The sequence below is a fragment of the Candoia aspera genome, chromosome 7 (assembly GCF_035149785.1).
Source record: "Candoia aspera isolate rCanAsp1 chromosome 7, rCanAsp1.hap2, whole genome shotgun sequence".
In the NCBI taxonomy this organism is placed as follows: Eukaryota; Metazoa; Chordata; class Lepidosauria; order Squamata; family Boidae; genus Candoia; species Candoia aspera.
Genome location: NC_086159.1, coordinates 68,549,702 through 68,576,550, shown reverse-complemented (window position 1 = coordinate 68,576,550; position 26,849 = coordinate 68,549,702). Strand labels below are relative to the sequence as shown.

Genomic DNA, 26,849 nt, shown 5'->3' with positions numbered 1-26,849 from the left:
TTTTACTCCTGGAACTAAAACTTTATTTCCACGTTTATTACATTTGTATTAGATGCCAGTACATGATATCTACTTCAACACAGAATCTAGGTGAAGAATACTCACTTGGCTAAGAAGGAATGTAAAACTAGAGGAAGTTCTATTTATGGTTAGATTTTTCTGGCAGACAATAAATCCATTTTAAAGCTTCCCAGTGTAGATCCTCTTTATCATAAGATTCATTACCTGTATCATGATCATTCTCAGAAAAAAAAATCCTAAAAAATTCTTACCTTAAATATAGGTTATAAATAAATTATTTTTAGAGGAAACACAAAATATCTCCCCACTGCAAATCCTAAAGACATTTATACTAAAATGAAAAAGCAGCTTAAAAACCAGTTTCTACAAACCTAATTGTTTAAAGATAAACCCAAAAAGACAGTTTCTCTGTGTAGAAGAATTAGGACATTCAAGATTCAAACTCTATACTGTACAGCAGTGTTCCTCAACCTTGGCAACTTGGAAGATGTGCGGACTTCAACTCCCAGAATTCCCCAGCCAGCATGGCTGGCTGGGGAATTCTGGGAGTTGAAGTCCGCACATCTTCGAGATGCCATGGCTGAGAAACACTGCTGTACAGTAACATTGCATTTAAAACCAAAGTGCTTCGCATTTCCAGATGCCAATCATCTTCACATTAAATTTGTCAGTAAGAGCTCAATACTGTTTGGCAGGTATAGGAATCCTTGGGAAATCTTCCCCTCAACAGATACAAAGCTTACTTAAAAATGAAGCAAAGAACAAAACGTTCGTTTCCTCCCAAAAAATTATCTTTTAATCTGGACCTTCACATCCCTACAACTATATCAGTGAATAATTTACACACGAACATTAATTATATAAATTCCCAATATACACGAAGAAAATTCATCATGTTTAAGAAGGCCTTTTCAAAGCCAAATACAAAAATGTAAATTTTGAGTATGTAATAGATACGAAGGATGCCTGTGTGGATTTGAATACACGCAGGGCAGTGAAGGTGTTTATCAGAGAGTGTGAAATAGGGTTTTCTGGATTGTTGTGGATGTGCATGAAAGTAGGAATCCATAGGCAAGTAATAGCTGCATGATGCTCCAGAAAATGGTAAAAATCGAACCAGTGATGAGCTTTAGGGAAAACTACGCAACATTCTGAATGACTGTGATTTGGGAGGAAAAAAAATCTGGTAGGAGACATGAATAGATGGGTGGGAACAAGATGAGCAAATACAGAAAAAGATCTAAGAAGAATGAGAACGGAAAAAGGAAGATTTGCTTAGAACCAAGTTTCAAAAACAAGGTTTAGGCAAGAGTATTGTGTACACAAGGAAAAGTAATGAATTAAAAAGGTCACTGGTTTCATTGTTTTTGAAGAAAATCGGAAAGAGTTACTGAAGAATATGAAAGTGATGAAAGATTCTGAATCTGGGATGAGCAATGATTTAGTAGTGGATCTTGAGGAAAAGGAAGTATGTGAAAGAAAATAGTGAAAGTAGTAGAACTGCTGGCAAAATAATGAGTCCTGCGTGAAAGAGTATTAGAAGACTGACGATTCTTGCAACAGAATGAATGGAAGGTCGATGTGAGAAAAAAGGATGCGGAAAATGCTTGAAAGAGAGTGAAAAGAATTATGTTACAGAGTGCCACAAGAGCGCTCTGTGTTACATTTATAAGAAGTATGAAAAGGGATGCCAGGTGGAATTAAGTGAAAAAGGCTGTGGATGAGTAAAGCAAATGCCTACAGGAATATGATTTGCTGCAAAAATGAGATGCCTCCATCTGAAAGTGCTGAAACGATTTGGGATGAAACTGAAGCCAGCGAATGCTGGAAGAAGTCCTTTAGATTTTGGCATGGGTATCTGTGGGATCTAAAATGAATTTCCTTGCTAGATGCCCAAGGATAAAAACAGATGAAATGGAAGTCCTAAATGCTCTGAGGATGCTGAAAAATTGCAAGCTACTAGTGTAGATGGTGTAACTAGAGAAATGTTCAGGTACCAAAGAGGCTAGCTAGGTAGCTAGCTAGCTATTTATTTTATATGGCTGCCCATCTCAAAGGCTTGCTTACAGAATGGTTGTGGAACTTGTTTAATGTGCAATGTGAAGACAGCATCCATGCCTGACTGGAAGAATACCATTATTGTTCCCTTATACTGGGGTTTCTTAACCTTAGCAACTTTAAGATGGGTGGACTTCAACTCCCAGAATTCCCCAGCCAGCTTGAAGTTGAGTTGAAGTCCACCCATCTTAAAGTTGCTAAGGTTAAGAAACCCTGCCTTATACAAAGGGAAAGGTATGCAAAAAGCACAAGGAGTTTGTAGTGTTGTTAGTTTTTCATTTGTTGAACATGCCTGGGAGAGTATTTGGAAGAATTCAGCTTAAAAGAACATGAATCTGAAACTTAACGCATTGAAGACCAAAGTAGTTGTGTTTGATAGGGAAAGTGAAGTAAGATTGCAAGGTAACAATATGACAAAACTATACCAAATCAATGAATTTATGTACCTTGATAGAACATATACTAAAGGCAGAAAAATTGATGGAGAAATTTTAGGATGTGCAAATGCTGGTAGAAAGGTAGCAATAGTGGTTTGCTTTGAAAAATATTTGTTGAAAGAAACAAAATGTATTTAAGAGCATATTTCTACCTGCTTCATTATATGGAAGTGAGACTTAGGTCTGTCAGGAGAAATCCAAAGTTTCATGCAGTGAGAGTGGGGTACTTCAAGTATGCACAGTAAAACAAGAAGAAAGAGGTCATGAATGAATTGGCGTTGAATGAATGCGGACTGAATATAGAAGTGAATGACTAGTATGAGAAAAGTATGCTAAAGTCACATTTAGAGAATGAACAAGAATCGAACTGTAATACAAACAATACATGAAAGAAGAATAAAGGAGTCGTGAGGAAGAGAATTCTGAGAAAGTCATGGTCGAATGGCATTGTTGAGATCATCAGAGGTGAAGAGATAAAAGACACTGATTGAATGAAGTTCAGTGGACAAGGTAGAAGGAAGGGTGAAAAGTCATAGTGAATGGGGCTGAAATAAGGTTAGATTTAGCCCCATTTCCTTTTATTTCTTCATGCTTTTAAATTATCTGGCTATTTCCTACTCCCTTTCTGTGCATAACACAACACTGCATACTCCTAAAGAACAGTCTGATGGGTATGTTTAAGTAAGTATTTAAGTATGTTTATTTCTGGGCATGCAACTCATTGCTTAAAAAACTAATCAAATAACAATACATCCATCCCATGTTTAAGCACACATAATATTCAAAACCTTATTAAGCAAAATAAATGATTGAGATTGGGCATAATTGTCCTAACGTATCTGACAATTAAATATATTTCAGAGCAGAACATTAAAATATGGCTTTCCAAACATGTTTAAGAGCATATTCTCTTGCTTTAGTTTATTTTGTTAAGAGCTCTTCTGAACTGTTTTCCAAATAATAGTTTAAACTTAATATAAATTCCAGATATACAGTGATTAAAAAATCATAGCCCTCAAATCAAAACTTTATTGCCACCTCAAAGACTGATAAGTCCTTTTTCCAATAACCATCCTTATGTATGGCTATACACCTGAGAATTTAATACAGCCTGCCTTAACATAAACAAATTTGTTCTTAATTCAGCAATTCAGAGCATGTGTAGAAAATTATTCAAGTGCAGTCATGAAAAAAGTCTCATTCATTGCATTTAGTTTCTTTTGAAATACTTAACCTCTGCATAGTGTTTTCTTTTTTTAGGGAAAGCTATCAGTGTAAAAAGAGTTTGGCTAGAATCATGTTTTATTAGAATTATTTAACAAAAAATATTTAAGACATCTATACAATTTAACATCCAATCTGACAAAAAAGCAAAACTGAAGACCAAAATACAAAAAAAGTTTTAAAAGTGCACTATTCAGTTCAGTATTTTGTTTTGGAGTTTGTTACAATATATGGAAAAATAAAATCCAAATAATATAACCATTTGCACACCTGTCACTATTTTACACGATTCTGTTCCAGTTGGAAGGAAATTTCATAGCTTTGCTGTCAGTTGTCATGCAAGTTTATTGGAATAAATCCCACTGAGTTCCACTGGATTTTATACCTATGTGGGCGGGCATAAGGTTGCAGCCTCACTTTTTGAAGAGTGAGGTGAACTTGGCAATATTTGTTGCAGCAAGACGTTACTCAATATTTGGCATTCCATTAATATCTCCTGCTCTCAAACAAAGGGATGCATTTATCAAAGTCATGCATCACACCATTTCGATGGATACAGAAGTTTAGCTTTTAATGGCAGAACCACCCAGTCCATTCTCTGAGTTCCGAGCGCGCTATCCTGATTAAAACTTTCAAGCAGCACAATTCTCACCATAAAACTTAAGGCCATGTTTTATTTGCTGATCAATGGACAAAAAAGGCAATGAGTTTTCCCACCCCTGGCTATTTCCTTGAAATTCTGTGCTCATAAAAATCATGAAAACTTGGAAAGACAGAATTATTGAAACTTTAAATATATTTTACACAATCTTATTTGTACAAAAATACAGGTTAATTATAAACATAAAGCGATGATACTATTAGGTAAATCTGTTTTGTGATATGCTAATATATATATATATGTATATATATATATATATTTATTTATAAAACATCTCATCACTGTCTCATTGAGATCCATACCAGATCGAATCACTACTAGCAAAGGGCCCTAGAACTACACGGACCATGTTTTCAGCTGTAAATATTTCAGTTTTAGACTGGCCAAAAAAAAAAAAAAAGAATTAAAAAATTTAGGGCACTGATGTCCATAAACCAACAAATAATTTGGCTAGGATGTGGCAAACACAAACACACAGATCTCTACAAGAAACTATTATCAGTACATAATTGTTGCACATATACCAACATGGAATGAAACTTTAGTGAGATGCCATGGAAAATTCACTAGTCTTCAACTTGGCGTTTTCTCTTATTTCGTCAAACGAGTACGTCTTCGTTACTACTCCATTCTTAAACACTGTATGAAGGAGATCCTGCAAATGAACATTATTTGTTGCAGCTTTAGTAAAAATAATGCATCATCTACCAAAAAAAGTAAGTGACTTAAACAGGCCGCTACAGGTCTCACATGTGTTATGGTTTAGGCAGGTTTCCTCTATATGGGAACACCACCTGGAGCAGCTTATTAGCCCCCACAATAATGGTTCTTTAATTTACAATTACAATATACCACGGTATCTGCCAATTTATTGGTGATGAGAATTGAAGGTGTTAGTGAAGACATCTAAAGCCAAAACACTTTGGAGCCCAGGTTATTTGATGGAAAAATGCTATTATTTCCTTGGTTGATCTGCTGTGGAGCTTTTCAACCTCTTATCTTATCACTAGCAAATATATATATTCCACAGCAGCTATGCCACTCCAGTTATGGCCTTCTCTTCAGAGGTTTAGCAGGCACCGACAATGACCTACTTTAGGTAACAGGTTATGGCTCAGCTAGTTATGCAAGTCTCCGGAATGTGATATTTTGGTTTGTTATTTAAGGTTATTTTTTAATGGCTGCTGTAGGACCCATCTATTGACTCTGAGATATGTGATACGGGGCAGTTTAGAAATAAATTAATGCACTGTATGTAACAGCCTGGCCACACATATTACTCTCTGGATCTAAAAGCAGAGCCAGATCGTTGGTTGGTATAGCTTAATAACACCCACAGTAGCCAAGTATTTAGATAGCAGTTTTTCCTGGAAAAGCTAGAGATTAGACCACAAGCCTTCTGAATACAAAATTTAAGAATACGAGAGTCATTTTTGATCGGTCTAACTAGTATTCTATCCCCACAGCACTCATTCAGATGTCTACAGGATGGTCACAAACAAAATGTGCATCATCTTTGTCACCAGAGATTATTAATTTGGCTAATGGCCACTGAGAGTCTTATCCTCCATGAACTGGGGTGGGTGGTGTAAAGCAAAATATTTATTTATCAAAATTGTCACCGCCCATCTCCTCCAAACGGAGAGACTCTGTTATATATATACACAATATACATACACACACACACACACAAACATAAATATATATATATATGCACACACACACACACACACACACACACACACACACATAAAATATACAGCATGTTATAAAAGAGATATAACAAGAGGATTTGAAACAAAGCAGGGGTTGGTCGTAGCATGAAGTGCCTTTCTGGTACTTCTGCAGTTACAAAAACCCTGTTACTTTAAGCGGAAGGATAAACATCTTTATCAATTCTGCAATGATCTGCAGGATGTTACCTATCTTTTCATTTTTGAACAAGTTATTGTATTGCTGGGTTCTTGACTGAAAGACTACTTTGAAATCGCTGTACTGTTTTTCCCTTACGGTTAACTGAAAAAACATTAATAATTCAATACATAAATAATGCTAGTTTTCATTAGTGTAGGGCACAAGTACGTTCTTGCATGTTTTGTGTGTGTGTGTGTATACAAAAGAAATATAACTAAGTATTAAAAGGCAGAAACTACTGAAAACTCTGAATTGCTTTTCTATTCTCTAGGTGCCAAATCATGTCACCACTGATGTGCTAGTTTAGAATTACCGTGAGCATGTTTGTGTTTCTATTCTAAAATACCATTACAAGCTATTTATCCCCATTCCCTCAAGACCGCAAGGGAAATTTAAGCATTTAACATACCTGTCCATATTCTTCTAGATCTCCCTTGCCTTCTTCTAGTGTAACAAAGTCTCCGTTTGGGGTTCTGTGTAAAGACAATCTTCCTTTCTTTGAACGTTTGTTAGGATCAGCTACAGGATCTTTAAAGACATCTACCTAGAACCCAAATTCAAAATGAGTTTGTACACACTGACCTCAGTGAATTCCTGTTTTTCTCTACGGTAAAAATTACATTTAGAGAACATACCCCAAGGCCGTTGGTAACCACGTAACTGCATTTGAAGGAGCAGTTCAAGAGATCTCTAGTTAATTTCTGCAGTAGGCCTCCTCCTGAGCCAAAGGCAATGTTTTCAATACTCCATTTCTGTTGTTTCATTCCCTCCACTATCTGAAAGTCACAGAAAATGCTTTAAGCATTGCATGAGTAAGGTACAGTTTCTAAATTAAGCATATGCCTCATAATCCACGTGCACTGACTCTACTTTTTCAAAAAGAAAAATTGTGCATAAACCTTTTGTGGGTAAGCATAACTTACAAAAACAGAAATGTAGACTATGAAAGAGAAGATAATAGTTGTCCAGTGCCTTTTAAGAAATCTTCTGAAGTAGCTAAGAAATCCATGGTTAACCCTCTCCCAACCCCTATGCTAATCTTTCCAACATTTTGTAAGGCACGGGCACCTCTGGAATTTTAAGAAGAGTTCTTCTCATCACCACAAATAAAGTCTATGGAGGCAATGTCAATCACCAAATGTTGGGAGTGCCCTTGCCTTTCTCATTTCTCCTTTTGGTGTCAGCTGGCTGAAAAATAGGAAAACCCGTTTGTGGTTGCCATGGCCTTTTCCTTTTTTTCTGTGAAGAATTCTCATACAGCCCAGAAGAATTTTATGTAAGGAAACACAGGGTGGCTGAAAGTTCTATAGGTGCCCAAGGTTTAAAAAGAAAATGCACATCTACTTAAAAATAAATGGAAAAAAAGACAAAGGTATTGACTGGGTGGCCCAAGACATATCCAACGGCCGTACACTGTTGTTATTCAATCTGGAAAGGTCAGTTTGTGCAGGACAATCCTTTGCATCCAGCTACTTATCTCCTAGTACATAAAGTCCAAACTACAAGGAACAAGTTTGAAAATGTACGCAACTTCTTTCCCAGCTGAAAGACAGCAACAGGGAGACATTGCTATTTTCCTTTGAACAGAGTCTGTTCAAGGTTAAATAATGCTTTGTACATGTCAAGTTACACACAGAACAAGGTCATCAAAAAGCATTACAGGCCAAGACTGTGACCTTCAGCATAGCATCATGTGGCACCATTTTGTCCCCAAGGTCATTCAACAGGGCCTGCAAGATTTCTGGCTTCTCTCTACTCTACTTCCTGTAATTTAGAACAAAGAGGATATGGCAAGGTTTTGCAAGATTTCATGATAGACATGAGATCTTAGAAGCTTTTGTCCCAACTGAAATTTCATGTCAGATAACATGCATCCAGTCAGATGTCAACAACCACTGGGGGACTCCTGGATTGCAAAAAACTGCACTAGCAATGAGTGAAAATTGAAAGAAGGGGAAAGTGCCAGCAAAAGAAACATGCAGGAGGGAAAAAAGGTAACTAGAGGAATTTTAGCTATGGATTCAGCTGTTCTCTGCAAATACAGCTTTTTAAGAACTAGGCTATTAAGACGTACCTTATTTTTCTATTGAATTTTATAGGGAAAGAGAAATATTTCTCAGACTTTTAAAAAACATGTTTGAATAGACAAGTTTGAGAACATAACCACAAGTTAAGGTACAGTTGTTAAAAGGTAACTGAAGTACCTATCTGCACATTAATCAGAAAACCCCACCTCTTGCAACGTGTTGATATCCACACCGTCTCCTTGAATAATTCTGAGGTAAGGTGGCAACACTTTATAACCTTTTGCATTTTCTACAATAGGGAACTTCTTCCCTAAAATTTCCAGAACCTACCAGAACAAACACAGAAACAAAGCCCAATGTAAATGTTAAGCAATTCAATCAGTCATTCCATTAAATAAACCCTCTGGATAACAAATTCAAACGAATTCAAAACTGAAGTTATATACCAAAAATATCTAAAGAAAGAAAAATCCAAACACTGTCACTGCTTAAAATTATTCTTTGAAGGAAACCTTGGGTTAAGACTGTGACAAAGCATGCTTGTATGGAGAATATTGCGTCATTCTGTGGTGTATCTTTCAGGACCATGCATGTTACCTGCATCTGTCAGTAGAAACTGGTCCACAGATGTACCAAAAAATGTGTAGCCACAGATGTACCAAAAAAAGTGTAGCCACAGATGTACCAAAAAATGTGTAGCCACAGATGTACCAAAAAATGGACATGAGTGTGAAAAGATATTTGCCTCCAAATGTTGTTTGCCCTCAAGGTTCCCTCAATCAGCTTTTTAAACAAAGGAATATCAAGAAGGACTAATTAGTATCAGTAACCCAGCCAATGCTATTTGAGGGGCTGTGATCTGGGATGAGGGATGGCATTCTGCATTGATCCACATTTGGCCCATTGATGAGAAATTCTCTGCCACAGAGATGAGGAACAAACTAAATTAGAAAGACCAGAGCCTTGAGTCATTCTAAGGCAGAAGTGGAAACCGCAATAAAAAGCCAACAATTTCACCACTGGGTTCCTAATTTTTTTTTAAATGCTGATGATGATATTCTTATTTATTTAGGATAAGAAGACTGACAGTTAGTAATATTACACGGAGGTGCTGGTGATGGAGAGGTCACCCCATATAAGACATTAATTATATATTCCTTCCTTCTAGCCTTCAGGCATCTTTGTAAGGATTGTCTTCGGCATTAGATAAAGGAAGGAATGTACTTTTGATGTTTTGGGTGCTTTTGTTTTACATTTTAACGTTCATGGTTTTGCTGCTGGAGTTTAGTTTTTTGAGATTATCTTCTAAAAATACATTCAAGTTTCTTAGAAAGACAGAATAGCTACACTGAGAATTAAATACAGCTGTAAATATATTTTCAGAAGTGTTTACATTATGCAGCACCTGTCTGTGGGAAACCAGTGCCAATTTAAACAAATGGGGTAGAGTTATATTCCTGAACATAAGCTGTAGGTGAAACATTTGTGATCGTTTATCAAGCTCTTCCTCATATCAGTAAAATGAAATTATCCACTTTTAAAGAAGCACAGATGAAATAAGGTGTTGTTTCTCTTAAAATTCACTTTGGCCATGGAAATTCACTGGGTGATTTTTAGATCCTCTCACTCAACCCAACCTACAGAGCTGTGGGAAAAAATGGAGGAGAAAGTGCCTTGGGCTCCTGAAGGAAAAGCAAGATATGTATCAAACAAAACCACTACTTATTGTATTCATTTCGCATCCTGGCAATTCAGTTAATTTTGTGTGGTTTTTATTTGGGATGTATGGGTGGGCTGAAGAACACAGAAGCCTGGTTCAAGCAGCTAAGCAGTATGCACTGGTTTAGTGATTTAGCAATAATTGATTTTACTATCTAATTTTAAAATCTTGAGATAACTCTGAGCCATTACCTTTAGCACAGTGTCAAGAGGATTTCCTGAATCTGGCCGAATGATGAGGGGAGCTTCTGCAGTTCTTGATTCAATTAAATGCCTTAAATCTTCACCCCATATTTTTTCACAAGCGTTGTAAATGTCATAACTGTCACTGACCACAGATACAGGCACTGAAGAAAAATGTGTCACAATATGTTTGAAAGCATCTTTTTCATGGTCTTTTCCCCAAGCTGTTATAGTACTGGAAGAACAAAAGATTTTATTAAATTGATGTGTACATTAGTCCAACTGTATTTTCCTTCACAACCATATGTTAGGCAACAACAATTCATTCTGATATAATTATACTTATTTACTTTTTTATACTTCTGTTTGTGATCAAAAGTCCCTAAGGTAGCAAACAGTGCTGTTTTCTTGAAGCAACTTTAGATAATGTTTTTGTTCATGTGAAACAGCTAAAAATCTTCAGTGCCTTATGGAAGCTTTCCACAACTCCTATCTCAAACAGCTCACCCTGTAGATTGATTAATCTTAGATCATCCATTTCTATAGTATAGTATAGATTTCCCAAAAGAACTAACCATGAAGACTCTTCTTACAAAAATTTCCAAATGAGCTGATTAGAAAAATAACAGGCATGTATGCTTTCATGTAGAGGGCATGTAAAAATGAATTTTAAAAGGAGTGTATATTTTGACTAAACAGTAACAAGAGACCCATCTTTTTATGGGATTAACCAATAGCACTGAACTTTTACTTAGAGTGCAATCAAAGGTGCTTCAACATTTGTAAGCATAAGCTCAACATGATCTCAAGATGATGATCTCTAACTGAAAAAGGAGTACCAGTTTTATACTATTTTATTCCCACATTATATTTCTCTGACATACGCTGAACAGCACTTAAGCAATCCAAATGCCCTCCCCCAAAGCAATGAACCACAGGAGCCCTAAATCAAAGAAACTTTGGACAAACACTGTTTGTAACAATTCTTACCCTGCTTTTTACTAAAAATAATCCCAAAACAGGGCACAACAAAATGTACCAATGCATTTGAAATGAGAAGAATATCATTTTTTGAATAAATTGTAGTAGCTTGATAGATTTCCAAAAGGAACTGGAAAAACAAATGTACATGGCAGTATGAATTAATTCAACAACTTGAATCTTTCATTACTTTTTTAATGAATTTATATGCAAGGTACTCAACTCATCAAATAAAGCTGCAGATAAAAAGAATACTACCAGAAGTTACTGGTTGATATCAGAATTGCGAATTAACTGCAACCATGTCGCATGAGTGGTTTATATGTATATAACCTTTATATGTATATAAAATAGCCTTCTGTAGTTGTGGCAGCCATATTTGCAGCAGGACCTAAATCTGATTGCAAACATAGGAAGAGTAAAAATTAAAGTCTCCCTCAATGATGGTGTGATACCTGATAGCTAAGTGAATATACCACATTGGGTTTTGGGCAAGATAGAAGTAGTTTACCATAGCTTTTTTTTCCTGAGATGTGAATTCAAATTCCAAATCTAATCCCTAAGCCGTTGGTTCCCTAATGGCCCCTCTCCAGTACCAACCAGGTCTGATGTTGCTTAGCTTTTTCAAGATCAACCTAAGATTGGCTTGATGTGTTATCACCTGCTGAGGGTAACAGGAAGAATAGGCTGCTATATACATAGTGTCAATAAAATAAACAGATACCTGTGTTCAGCAGCTGGAACAGAATAACCGGGAACAGGGTCTTTTGTTCCATAATATCTCTTAATTAAAGCAATCCCTGCTACGGTATCAGTTCCTTTGAAGTTCACCAAATGTGCAGAAGCTCCTATTCCTGCAGTCTGAAAAAACATGATTTCAAATTGCAGGCACACTCATCCAAAATGAGTATTACTAGAGCATTCTATCTTAATGAACAGTAGAATCTAATTAAGTAGTTCTTTCTCCAGTTTTACAATACATATGTAACAGTACATAAAATTACATACTTTTATTTTACTTATGTAAAAGTATATAAAAAGTATATAAATTAAGATAAATATAAATTAAGATAACAAGTGCCATTCATTTTTTACTACAATTTAGTATTATATAGAAAAGAAACATTGTGTATTCAAAGTTTACCAAATCCAGATGCAGAATTAACTTTCCACAAAATATTCCTGTTTATGATCCAACTTTCCGCATATTTATTTTGCAAGATTTGCTTTGGATGGGGATGCTGAGGACTTCATGGCTGCCTTGACAACATGGATCTGTCTCAATTTGATACTGGTTCAAAAGAGGTGGCAAATCACATTCTGGATTTTTTTTTTCCTACAGTGACCTGAAAGTAGGGGATATCTCATCTATTCCCTTGTCATAGTCAGACCGCTTCCTACTGAGATATAAGCTTTATGATTCAGAAATTTCAGTTCCTACAAAATACTATGGCAAGAGTACTAACTGTAGCTGGGTGATATGAACAGAACAGACCATACTGTTTATACTCTTCACTGGCTCTCAGATGGTTTCCAGTCCCCAACATTAATATATAAAGGCCTTCACAGCTTGACACCACAGCATCTGAAAGAACGCCTCCACTCCATACATTCCTACCTATAACCTAAGACAGTGCTCCTCAACCTCCGCAATGTTAAGCCACGCAGACTTCAACTCCCAGAATTCCCCCAGCCAGCATTAAAGTTGTGGAGGTTAAGAAACACTGACCTAAGATCACCTTAAACGGGCTGCTCTAAAAACCTTTCCATTCTGAGGTTCAGCAAATGGCTATTTGAGGACAGATCCTTTCAGTGGTAGATCCCTGACTTTGGAATGTCTATCCCAGGAATGTCCACCTGGTGTCACGTTTATTGTCTTTTCAGCAGATCATTGTTCTCCCAGATTTTCAAACAATGTGTCAGTGCTGCTATGGTAGTTTTAACATTTTCCTGTAGTTTTTAATTCCCAATGCTATAATTTATTTCACTTTGTATATTTTATACGATGTTTTCATGTACATCTTTATTCAACTGCTTAAAGATAGTGCTTAAGTGTTGGTATTTTATGGTAAACCCTTTGAGGATGTTCAATGGGAAGTGGCATGCAAATGCTTTAAAGATAAACAAACAAACAAACTGAGCATTACCTCTTGTGAAGAGACCCCTCTGTAACCGAAATCATGAAGTTTGTATTCCAGTCCTTCTAAACTGCCTGAGGTTTCTAACAAGTATTTTGCCAATATCTTCTTTTGTTCTCTGGAGTTTGTGGCCACTGTGATTGGATACCATGACTGAACAAGAATAGTCTAGTAAAAGATAATGTACACCATAAACAAAAGAGAAGATTCCAACTCTGAAGCAGACTGAAAATAAAAACTGAAATGTAGTAAGGAATGGGAACTACCAACACAGCACTGAAAGTTAGGTATGGCACATGGTAATCACATATACTTACAGATTACCATACTCCTGCTGGCCAGATTATAGGCCCATCCAGCCTTGCTCAAATTTTTGACCCTGGAGGAACCCTTGAAATATTTTTCAGGCCTCCGGGAACCCCCCCTGCACATTCAGGCTCAACTATAGGCCAGAAATTACAAAATTATTATATTCATTTCATGGGTAGGCCTGTATATATATATTCACAGTGTTCTTAAACTAAAAATCAAGAATGAAACTTACCTCCTTAATGTGAAGTTGCCCAAATTTGAAATAATTTTTAAAATAAATCATGATCTCCCAGGGAACGCCTAGTGACCTCTTGTGGAACCTTAGGGTTCCACGGAACCCTGGTTGAAAAACCCTGGGCCCCTCTATCCAGAATTCTGTTCCTACAGTGGGAACCTAGATGTTATTGCAAGTTCAGGAACAGGATATGAGTACAAGAGAACTCACTTGTTCCTCAACAAGAGAAGCATATTGATTGTATCTTCTATGAACTGATTTAATTGTAGAAAGGTGTTGGATCTTACTAAATCTTAAGGAAGCAATTTCATAATATAACTACATGCTGTAAATAGTATTTCTTTTTATCTTATCACAAATCTTCCTCAACTCAAGTTTGTTTACTGAACCTGGGGTCTAGCGTTCTGGGGGTGTGGGAACTCATCCAATTCAGTTTCTACACTCTATGCCTAATTTTTTTACATCTCCATCATAGCTCCCATTTATTTATTTAAAATTCAGCGCTACTTACCTCAATCCAGTTTGTAAGCCAGTAACAGTTTGGATCAGTGTTTTCAACTGTGAAAAGTACATTTCCTCTTGGAATGACAAAGCCCTCAGGAACAGCCTTTATTTCTATAGGAAGATGGCCATCATACTTCTATTATATAAAAAAGAAATAGAGAATAATGATTTGGAAAATAGTCAAATACCACCATCTATTTCACTGAATGAAAAATAGGTTTTAATATAAATAGATACTTTTTATCTAACAGCTTTCAGATATCCAAAGTTACTGCTACAGATTTCTCTGGTTTGCCTCAAAAGAATATTGAATAAATGTCATCTTTTCAGTTACAATCTTTGCTCTTGTTTTAACTACATTAGCAAGATTCAACGTATCTTGGGTATTAACAGAATGCTGCTTTGGAACAAAATAATGATTTCCACAAGGAAGGCAAGCCTCCATAAGAAATAGATTGTGACATACCAGGAAAAAATTCAAAACTTCTGATTTAAAGGACCATAATATTTGAGATAGAACTAACTTACCATGCTTGAAAGACACATATAAATTACTAAGAGATCTTTACTCACAGAACAAACATTAAAAAGCTCTTTTAGACAGTCTTATTTCATATTCCATATGAACAACTGGCCAGCACATTCAACTCTCCAAATTTTTCTACAGAGAAGCCAATTCCTTCTATTTGACATTTAAATTTCCATTTGCCATGTGAAAGGCACACTGCTTTACTCTATGAACTTTCATTTAAAAAAATAAGCATCTAATAGCTCTATCAAACTGAGAGATAATTTCTGACAGTTTCATGGACAACCCTCTTTTCAGTAAGTCTATGTATGTGCAGAGGGACACAATGTTCTACCAAATGTAAATATTAATTCAGTTTCTTTTTACCTCAAGAATATAGTTCCATCCTGTTTCATTGAAGACATCATCCTGAAAGTGTTCCTTGTATACCTCTTTGGCTATCTGTATTTTCTCTTTGGTTACCACTTTGCCTATGAAACAATTTAAACTGTATTATATACTTAAAGAAGTGCTGTTTAAGAATGAGAATCTACTCTAAAAGTTGGTTACACAATAACTTGTATTATGCTCTAGAAGAAACTGGTTAATGTGTGCAGTTATTCTGGATTATGGCTAATTGACTTTTCTCCATTTATTATATGGTTAGCCAGAAGTGGGAATATATCCCAATCTTAAAACTATTCCTCAGATTCAGGCAAACTGGTTTTATGCAGATTGATATGGAAATGATAATCTGAAAAACAGCTCCATTGCAGTATCTCAGCCCAGTTTATTTTTTAGAATATTATTACTTCCACTGCTGTTGCTTTTGGAGAAGCTACTATGATAAATCAAGAAGCCACATTGACCTTTTAACAGACGATTGACAGCAACTCCTATTTGTCCAAGTTTTTGTATCAGAGGACAGTTTTCTTAGATGTATTCATTCCCAAGTGATGCTCAAGGCAACTAACAGTAAAATACACATTAACAAAAACAATTTAACTATTAAACTGTGTGCATCATTTAGAGTGACTGTAACAGCTGGCTAGTATGGCTGAAGGCCTAAGTAAAAATATCTATCTGCTGGCAGGTGGTCAGAAAAAGAACAAGGATTTCCAGAACTTAGAAACCACCTCTAAGAAGGATCTTGAATTCCTGCCAAACATACTTCAGTTATTGGAGCAAATAAAGATATCTCCTGCTGAATAACTTCAAACTTGGGCAAGCATATATGCTCATTTAGTTACCCTGGTGCAAAATCCTAACTATGCCCAGAAACAGAATGGTAATCCATGAAACTGTTGTAACGTAAATCAGATTCTACATATAGTGACCTAATGTATTTTCACCTGGCTACGTTTCCAGACCCTTTTCAAAGGCTTTTCAGTAGTTCAGATGAGATGTAATTAAGGCCAGGCTGGCCAGCTTCAGAAATAAATGCACTTATCTTAGTTTGAAAAAGCATGGATGACATCCAGTTTTAAGATGAATTCAAACACACATCCGAACCATCCCAAGATTTTCTAAGAGAGTACAATACATCCAAGATTCCTTTCTACCGCTTAAAAGCAATCTTCAATGTATTTAATCACATCCATTCTATCAATGTAATTGATATTTGGACCCAGAATCCAAATACATTAACTGGATAGATAATAATTGGGTGTTAATAGTGTAATGGGTGATAATAAATTCCCAGATCCTGAATAACTCAATTGGTAATATAGTTTAAATGTTAAATAACAGAGGAGATAAGAAAGAACCCTAGAAGACACCATGGACAACAGACAAGATGCTGAACAGGAGTCCTTCAGTGTTACTTTCTGGAACTTTCCAGGAATGAAGGGAAATACCATTTTATGGTACCTCCAAGCTCCATTCCAGCCAGGCAGTTAGTCAATTGTATCAACAGCTGCAGAGAAATCTAGCTCAACTGATCAAGTACTTTCCCCAATCTCAATCCTGGCACAGATAATCCACTAAAGTGACGCAAATGATCTCTGTTCTATAGCTAGGGCTGAAGTTCAATTAAAATTGATTTTGTAATCTGCCTGATCCAGAAATAGTTGGAACTGAGATTTCACCATGCATTCAAGCACATTGCCCAAAAACAGATTACTGGAGATTGACCATAAAATGTACAATTTTATGGGAGTTCAGACATGCCTTCTTTTTATGTTTGATGAAAAAACTTCCTCTTGAGATTGGAATCTTCAAGCATCTACATTCCCATGCTATATTTCAGCAAAAGGAACAGTAATATTTTATTACATATTTATAGCCTTCATCCTTTACACAAATCCATTTTACCACTTAAGTCAATATAATAAAATAAGCATAGTTCTAATAAAACTTAACTTGAATAGAAATTGGAATTTGGAAACAATCAAAACTAGTTTTTAAGCATAAATGTCAAGATATCACACTTTTAAGTATTATGAATTTGCACTTTTGCATAAAACAATTTTCCTCCAAAATATATGTAACTGAACTTCATGAAAAGTAGCTTGGTTCGTTGTTTCTCAAATATTTCAGCAGCTGAACATGACGAACAGTTCCCCTGAAAGCACACTAGAGCATAAGGATGTAACTTAAACAAGGAAGTGTGCATGTACTCTCTGCATGAAAATTTAATATATCTGGTTAAGTTGTATTTAGAAGGCCTGGAATAGGCTGTTCTTCAAACTTTAGGAACTGTTATTATAAGTGCGAATAAACATTAAAAAGCTAAGACATACCTGAACCCAGATCTTATATTTATATAAGCAATTAATTCAGGATAAAACAATTGCAGTGCATATGACAAGTCAAGGATTCTTTTACGATTTATCCTTAATACAAGTCCAACTTAAGACACTTCAAAAGTTACTCTTACTCCACAAAAAGTAGCAAAGAAATGACAACAGGGAATGACAGTGACAATATGGAAATGTGGCATTTGAAAATCTAGGAAAAAAAATACCTTGTAAGTATTTATTAAGTATGTACTGCAACCCGTAAAAAACTGTTTCCTCATATTTGACCTTCCTTAATTTGGAGTTCTCCGTCTTCTTTTCACGACATTCAAAGTAGGAATAAACTTTGCTTGTATTAGGTGGATATTGTTTATAATGTGTCACCTACAATAAGATAACCCTGAGTAAGAAAACATTTCAGTCCATAAGAAAGAAAGAAAGAAAAAGGTTATCTGAATTAAACCACTGGTGCTACAAGCATTTCTTTCACTTTCATCTTCTTGCCTGACAAACGTGGGGCTGCTCAACCCTCCCCAGATCTGGAAGCAAGAAGCATTCATCACTCCATTTCAGTTGCTGGCAACGGAGGGAGCAGGTGATTTTGGATGTCCTGTTTCATTCCAAACATTATAGATTTGCTACTGTGTCTTATATATACAGCCCACAAAACAGACTTTTCCACAACTGAGAAGTGAAACTGACCAGGATTCTAAGCGAAGGTGAAACCTGATGGACATGATTAATCCTCACTCTGCAGCTTCACCATTAGATTTACTAGCAGCAGCATGCTTTTATTGACTGAACATTTCATTCTAGCACAGGTTATCATAAGCTTTGCTCACGAGTAATTCATTGGGTGGAGCGTGGTGTGATTATGTTATCATCCAATATAGCCATGTGTTTCTTATTTGCACTATACATCTCAAAAGTGTTGTCAATAAACAAGCACCTTTTACACCTCTCCCATACGTGATATGCTTTCGGCAAGACTGAGTAACAATATTATATGTAAGAACTAAAAATAAACAGAGGGGACAAAAGATGTAAATGAAATCTCATTTTCTACAATAGGACACAAATATTAATGATACAGATTTTGATATACTGGTCAATAGAACGTTTTGCTTCAATTATAACGTTGTACTTAAACCTAAAGAAGTATTAGAAAAAGCTCTTTTAAAAAAAAAGCTCTTTGGTTCACATTTTGACCAAGACTTTTTCAGAAAATGATTCTGGTAACTTTCCATTGGCACATTTTGCTTAAACTCAGTCATCCAAAAAATTCAAACTTTTTTTTTTTTTTTTTTTTACCCAGAATGTCAATTTTATGACACGTTCTTAAGGGAAATTTCCCAACTTATTTTAAAATACGTACTCTGACATTTTCAAGACAAAAGCATTTTATTTCCCTTACCTGAAAAATTAAGGCTGTAGATTAAAAGATTTTTAAAAGTCAAAATTTCCTTTCCACCACTTATGCTTTTAATTTTTTTTTTAATTTTTGCATTTCTGTCAGCAAGAGCAATGAATTAGCCTGGTCAGTTTCACTCTCTGTTTCTGATACACCAGCACAATGCTGTAGTGTTTGCATTTCCAACACTGTAAGACAACGTTTGATAAGGTACAGAATTAAAATAGTGAAAATATAATCAATCAGACTCATAGGTTTAAAAATCCTTAAACTTCCGATGTAACATATACAGTACAAATGCCAGTATTGTACACATTCATTCCAAATACAAAATTAGTAGCATCTAAACTAGAAAAGATAGGTCACTGTCTTCCATGACAAAGATTGTTGCCTATATTACCCAATGTTTTAAAATTTCACATGATCAAGGGGCTTGGGGGGTCTTTTTGCTTGTTTAATACCACCCGTCAAGCTGTAATTATCATCATACTAAAGATGAAACTCTTTCAAATAGTTATGAGAACAAAACCATCTATATTATTCTGCTTCCTAACTATTTTGTCTTTTGAAGAAGCATTTGCAGTGCCAAAATCAGTGATTTTTTTAAAAAATGTGCAAAAATATTTAATTTTTAGAATTATTTCTCTCAGGCTAAGACTTTCTAAACATATTCCTCCTGAACTTATGCATTTTGGTAACTTTTTGAGCAGAAAACTGTCTGATCCTTGAAGGAGAAGAAAACCTAGTTGATAAGATCTTGCAGTTTCCCTGAAGGAACTAGTTAGCATTTAAGGAATGGTCCAAATCTATCATTGGCCTAAGCAACCTTGGTGGCTAAGAGCACTTTTTTTTTTTGTGCCTTCAAGTTAGTTTTGACTTCTGGTGACTGCCTGAACTAGTCCTTCCAGTTTTCTTGGCAAGACTTCAGAAGTGGTTTGCCATTGCCTCCTTCCTAGGGTTGAGAGAAAGTGACTGGCCCAAGGTCACCCAGCTGGCTTTGTGCCTAAGGCAGGACTAGAACTTACGGTCTCCCACTTTCTAGCTTGGTGCCTTAACCACTACACCAAATTGGCTCTCAGGAGCACTTCTTATCTTGGGGCAAGGATAGTTTGGCCACTTGATGACAATGATTCATGCACTATAACCTCAAAGTTGGTTTACTGTAAAGTATTCTACATGAAGTTGTTCCTGGGAGCTGGTCTGGAAGCTAAGTACACAATACAGCAGCTAGATTATGACCTGAAGTGCCATACCACAGACATTACAACTCTCCTACAAAAGAACATGTGTTGCCATGTATTGTACTGAGATTCAAGCTGTCAAAGTATCCAAAGCCTTAAGCAGCTGGGGTCCAGGTTACCAAACAGGGTCTCTCACTACATTGGCCCCCAGACATCAACAATATTCAGTGGGGATGTGTGTTCCCATCCTCTGCATCCCTGTTTGTGAAATCCCAGCTGCCTGTGGAATGACCTCCCTTCCACGATAGCGTATCAGGCCTCAAGGCTCATAGGTTTTATGCATCTTTGGCTGATAATTTTTTAAAAGATGCATTACTGCATCAAACTATAACACAGTATCAGCTGTCCCCAAATGTTAACTCTCCCAGTATTGGTTTTTAATGAATTTTTATTCTGCTTTATTCCTTTTGATTGTATGTGTTGTAACTATTTGAGGACTTTTTTAAAAAATCAAAACATTCTTAAATAGACATTTAATTCTAAAATCTAATCTAACATCTAATCCAACACCTAATTCAGGGTTTTCCCTGAAGCTTTTGTCTTCTCAAGTCAAAAGAGTCCTCTTTTGGGGAGAGATAGGCGGTGATAGAAATTTGAAAAATAAATAAAAATAGGATAAATATATTTTTCTCTACCAAACAAAGCTAGAGACTGGTCCGCATTTCCAATAAATATGATTTAAATGCCACTGCAAAAAAATTATTTGTTGCCCCCCCCCTTTTTTTTGCACTGTTGAATACTGCCTGGACTATTTCTCAGTCACTTCTTTCCTTTGGTGGTCATTCCCAAAGTAATCTCTTTTAATTCTTGGCTTGGCTTGTGCTTCCTTCGTAGTGATCTCCCTACCACCTCCCAGCTTACAGAGCACAGTAGTGTTTGTAGCCCCCTGCAAAAAAAGATTGCTCTATCCAGGGGTCAACCCTATGTGAATGTAAATGTTATTTGAAGCTTCTTTCAGATATTCCCCTTAGATTTTTTTAAAAACTGGGTTTGACAGTTTTAGAAAGCTATTAAAAAAATAACCACGGGACTCCAGAGCCTGCAAATGTGGGAATGATGTAGTGGAAGATATGCCTCGATATTTGAGGGGGCAGGCTTTTTTTTTTTTTTTTTTAAGACTTAGTTTTAAGGAAAATATTAACTGGTTGGTTATGCGGAAAAACAATTTACTTTTGGCTCTCCATAAAAGGGTGAGTGGTATATTTTATATGAAATTTGATTTGATTTGATATTTTGTGTCATGTTGTAACCTATGGTAACTATTTTTGTTTCTGATGTAGCCTATAGTTGTAACTAAAGTCTGACTGACTAAATTCCAGTCTGTACATTAGTTGTGAAGTACGAATCAGGTCAGTTTGTATCAAAAGTGAGATGGAAAATTCCTCAAATAACTCTGACATACATACGCACATACATATTGGGCACAATATGCCAAATTGCTGTTTCCTTTCAATGCCTCTTTCATAACCACCTGTCCAGATAGCAGATGGTGACTACTTTGATAGAACTGTGGCTATTCAGTTATAAGTAAGATCCACTGTGGCGTTAAAAGCAAAGTTTAATACTATGGACTATGAAATACGATGAGTTTGCTAGCACTTTCTTCAGAAGACACCCAGGGTAAAACACTGCAGTCAGTTACTGCAACATCCAGCAGAGGAAGTACCTTTATTTATCTGGAAAAGCAACCTTGCCTTTACTAACTCATGGATCCAATGCAGGCAAGTATGTGGAGTAGTGGGAAAACAGATCACTTTCCCTTACAATCCATTCGGTTGAAAGCACATGTTTGCTATTCTGCTAAAACGATAATAGTCTATGTTTTTAATTCCAGCATCTGAAAAAAGGGGTTTATTTCTCTTTTCTCAAAGCTAGTAACAAAGGCTTTTGAAGAAGACTGCTCAGCAGTAGTTGCTTGGATAAGAACAAGGGATTTAATGACACAACACTAGTCACATTTTCATGTCAGAAGTTGTGACAACTTTGTCTATATACCAAGAAAAATCTTAACAACATACAGATAACTATACATACACACAAAGAGCAGCAGCAATCTCTATCTACATCAAAATTTAGTTTGGTGGTAAAGCATGTGCTTTGCATTAAAAGAAAAAGAAAGGTCTCCATAGCATTTCCAGTTTCAGACCCTATCTATCCAGCTTTCTTCCAGATGGTACCTTTCAAATGTATTTGATTATGACTCCCACCATCCCCAGCTATCATGATTTGGATAAGACTGGTTCCTGTAGCCCAAATTTAGGTGGGGCACAAATTTAGGGAAGGTGGATGCAGACTACACACTACACTGTGCCAATATCAGACAGCTCCCTATGTTAATTTTAAAGTTAAAATATAAGAGTATCACACTTTGCTGAGGATCTATATTTGTAAGATTTCTTGCCAGAAAAATCCAGTCCAAAGTTAAGCACTTATGGCCATACCTTTTGACTCACTGGCTTGAAGTTAAGTTTGTGACAATTTCCTGACCCATTCTTTTCTGTTACAGTATCCCCAAAATAACTGGTAAATTCACCTTATGCTGAGAAGCCTGAACAGCATTCATTTTTAATTTCCCCAAACCCTCCCCTATACAATTGTTCTCATAAAATTGCATAGCTGGCAAAAACGAGGCAGTGCAAAACAATAATTAGGAAGGCAGTTCTAACTACCAGGTAAGTTCTGAATTTATTCACTCGATCCATGACATCCAAGATGGGCCATTTTGCTTGATTGGCTAAAGTAAAGCAATGGTCTCTTTCTCCAAAGGGATCTCTACTCATAAAGAATAAAGAGAGGATTTATATTCATAAAGAATATAGATTCTTCATTTATTTCACTTACCCTCTGCATTTTATAAAATTGAGAAAGTGCTCAAAAGGGTAAAGAAGGAACAAGATGAAACAGGAAGAAGCAAGGAGGGCCTGCCAAGCAACATCCAATTGGAAGACCCAGATATTTTCTCTTAAGCTCGTCTGCCATGAATTCTGAACATGTTCCAAAATCCAGGATCTTGGATTATGGATGTAATATACAACTAGCTTAATTAGGCTGACCAACTGATTTGGAATTTAGTACATGCGATTGTCACCCTCCCTTATATTTCCCGTATTTTTATTTTCCCAATAAACTCCTTTTAGTATCTGGAGTTCTGGCTTTATTTAAAACCAATGGATGGATTCCAGATGGTATTCTTGGTATCTGCAGGACTGGCTTCTCTGTGTAGAAATGACCCATCTGGTATGTGCACCCCAGCAAAATCTATCAGCAGTCCCCTAAGAGGGGAAGACGGTGAGGGTCCACAGACAATGTTTTTCTGTTACAGTCCCTATGCTATAGAATAACCTCCCTCCCATGGTCAGTGAACTGGCCATGTTAGCGGCCTTCTGGCAGTTTGTAAAAATGGAACTACTCTAGAGAATATCTGGGGATGAAGAAGGGACTATCATTTGTATCTACTTTTTATGGTGAGTTTTTTTTAACAATACTGTTTGGGCTTTAATACTGTTTTACGTATGAGAGCCAGTTTGGTCTAGTGGTTAAGTTGCTGGGCTAGAAACCAGGAGACTGAGAGTTCTAGTCCCGCCTTAGGCACAAAGCCAGCTGGGTGACCTTTGGCCAGTCACTCTCTCTCAGCCCGACTCACCCCACAGGGTTGTTGTTGTGGGGAAAATAGGAGGAGGAAGGACTATTTGGTATGTTCACCGTCTTGAGTTATGTATAAAAATAACAAAGGTGGGATATAAAATTAAATAAATAACATCTCTGGGGGTCTATGTTGATTATGGCAGTATATAAATATAGCAAGCAGGCAGGCAAAGTGTGTTTTTCCCATTAATTCCCCTGCCCAGTGGATATTTTGTGCTTTCCAATGGCTCAGGTTTCTGTATATCTGGGCTTTGGGCAGGAAGATCCATTTCTGCCCCACCACAAGAGCTGGGCTAAACAGTGATGTCCCCGATAGATGTGCTCCCTAGCTGGACAGATTGTGCCTGACTGGAGGAAGCCTATCCTGTCTCTTTTCATTTTCCAAAAGAGGATTGCAAGTAAGATTTAAATTACCATCCCTTCCAGTTTGTAACAGTGAAGTTTAATTCTGAATATATATTATGGGATTGTGCATCCTGTTCATTAAAATAGGACATAATGTATTCTACTGTTCCCTGTTGAAATTGACAAGTCTTAAAAGTATTCACCTCTCTCTGGATTGTGCATAAAGTAGGTCCAGCTTCAATGCCTGCTGTAAGTGAATTGCTACCCCAAACTGATTTCCCCTGGATGTGTTGGGACTGCAACACTCACCACCTCCATGCTGCTTAGAGATTATGAAGCTTATACCTTGGCACAACACATCTAATTGAGTGTTGAGAAAGGTTGCATCGCAAGTTTAAATACTGGCCGCAATCTCAGTCAAACTAAACTTTCCAGCTTCCTTTGAAGCAGTCAGGCTATAGATTTACATGTTGTATAACTCATAGCTTCAGGGACTCTACAACTGGCTCAACTTGATAGATAATCCAGTGGATATATGAAATGGTTTCTACACCAGCTGTTCCCATGTTGACAATTATATAATAGAATAAAAATGCTGGAGCACAGTATATAAACTATTACTGTAATTACAATGCAACAAGTAAAATACTCAAATACAGCCAATAAGGGAATCCAACCCAAACCCCTTATGATTAAAAAAAAGTTCCCTATGGTCAATAGTCAAAATCAATTTCATTTTTTTTTCTATTTTGGTCTTCTACAATGATGCAAATAATTATATTTTTAAAAGCCCAAACGGTTTGATTTTGTTGTCTAAGCAACATCTGTAATCAGGAAGCACTAGCAGCTTATAAGGCTTTATAGCTGTAAAATTCTTCTTTCTACAAATCAGTAGAGACAATTATCCTGATAGAGAGCAAGAAGCAAAGTTACTTCAAGCTTACAGTTTGCAAATCAGAAACACTGCTTGCAAAGGATTATCCGTCCTCAAAAACAATGATAGCTCCTTCCCTTCCTAATCACCTAAAATTAGCCCTTTGCACTCCCCTAGCGATGCAGAGGTGGGTTACTCTCTCAGTATAAGGATTTACTGTATGTTTCGATTTCCCAGGATGGGGGAGTGTTACGTACATGAATGACTGAGCTTCTGAGCTGAAGCAGCTCCTGCCTGCCCAAATTTCACTTTCTATCTTGCTCAATTGCTCTCCCCTTCTCCGCGTGCTTTCCTACCACTGGAAACTTCTGCGCCGGGGTTGGGGGAGCAGCCCTAGGGCTCCGATCCCCTGCCCGCGCTCCGCATAGGTCAAACACGTGCCCGGTACAACTCCGAGTTTCCATCTTTGCGCCCAGCCGAGCTCCAGGCAAAAAGAGAGACGGGTCGGGGTGGGTTGCAATGCAGGGCTAAAGACGCGCTTCCCCGGCCATCCTTCCGACCCCGCCGCCCCAGGTCAATCTTCCCCCTGCGCCTCCTCGCCCGGTCTTCTCCAGGGCGCTCCCGCGTCGCCATGCCACCTGCACGGCTCCCCAACTAGGGCCAAAGGGAGGGATCTGCGCATCTGCGCCCGCCCAGGCGGGGCACGCGGGGCGTTCTGGAGAGGCCCGCCCGCAGCGGTCAAGCACGACGCGCCGTTCCCGAGGGGGCCCCCGGAGCACCGAGACCCGCGCGACCCCCTTCCAGCTACCCCCTCCCGCAGAGGGAGGCCCGGCCTGCGGGCCGTCACACACGTCGCCTCGGGCACCCAGCGCCCCCGAGCTCAGCCAGCGCCGGGCGGCCAGGGGTGGGCAGCCCGGGCCGCGGGGGAGAGGGCGGGCAGCGCGGCTGGGCGCCCGCGGAGGCTCAGCGCCACTGCCAGGCGCGCTGCCCGCCCGCCACGCGCGGAAGGAGAGTCAGGCCGGGCGGGGAACCCCCCTCCCCGCCTTCGATCCCCCCCCAACCTTGTAGGAGTCCGTCGCCAGGAGAATGTTGAACTCGGCTCCGAGCGCAGCGCTTTCCATGCTGCCTGGGGCCGGGGCAGGCGCAAGGGCAGCGGGGAGGGTGAAGGGCACCGCGTCCGACGCGCCCCGCCGGCGGCCCCTGAGCGCGAGGAAGGGAGGCAGAAAAAGGCTCCGCTGCCTTTCGCGTTGCCCACCCTCCGGGACCGTGGGGCGGGGCTGTGACGTCACGCGGGCCCGAGGGCCTGGATTGGACGACATCCCCGAGAGGGAAGGGCGGGTCGGGCAGAAAGGAGCTGTGAGGTCACTGTGAGCAGGACTCTCGCTCTCTTCGTCGATTGGCTCCCATCGCCGCCGCGCAGGGAGGACGGCCAGGCCGGGGGAGTGACGTCGCGCCAGCAGCGCGGGACGCGTTCGCGCGTCTGTTTGGGTTCGTAATCTCCCCGCTCTAGGAACTAAAGAGGGGCGGAGTTGAGAGATTGACGTCACGGAGGGGCTCCTCGTCGCTCCCTCTCGTTGGACGGGATAGGGTGGTTCGGTGGGCGAGCGGTGGGGGAGGCGGGACGGGCGTGAGGTGATGCTCGGTGAGGCCTGCGGGCAGGAGTGCGCACGCGC

General features: G+C 38.2%; 1 protein-coding gene across 1 annotated transcript; it reads right to left on the bottom strand.

Moving 5' to 3' along the window:
- On the bottom strand, positions 1-26,399 carry NAMPT (nicotinamide phosphoribosyltransferase). The gene is made up of 11 exons (XM_063308009.1): positions 26,238-26,399; positions 17,888-18,044; positions 15,310-15,413; positions 14,422-14,550; positions 13,373-13,531; positions 11,950-12,086; positions 10,254-10,479; positions 8,549-8,668; positions 6,951-7,091; positions 6,725-6,859; positions 1-5,056 (listed from the first exon to the last, which is right to left on the bottom strand). The coding sequence occupies exons 1-11, from the start codon at positions 26,295-26,297 to the stop codon at positions 4,943-4,945; spliced, it is 1,482 nt and encodes a 493-aa protein (XP_063164079.1). The 5' UTR covers positions 26,298-26,399; the 3' UTR covers positions 1-4,942.
- Between the last annotated feature and the right edge of the window lie 450 nt (positions 26,400-26,849).

Bases quoted from the DNA above. Each gene is read 5' to 3' on its own strand.
- NAMPT (XM_063308009.1), bottom strand. From the start codon at position 26,297: ATGGAAAGCGCTGCGCTCGGAGCCGAGTTCAACATTCTCCTGGCGACG. The intron at 15,414-17,887 runs GTATTTTTTTTC...ATTGTTTCATAG, and splicing joins ACTTAATAAATACTTACAAG to GCAAAGTGGTAACCAAAGAG. The intron at 10,480-11,949 runs GTATCTGTTTAT...TTGTTCTTCCAG, and splicing joins GTTCCAGCTGCTGAACACAG to TACTATAACAGCTTGGGGAA.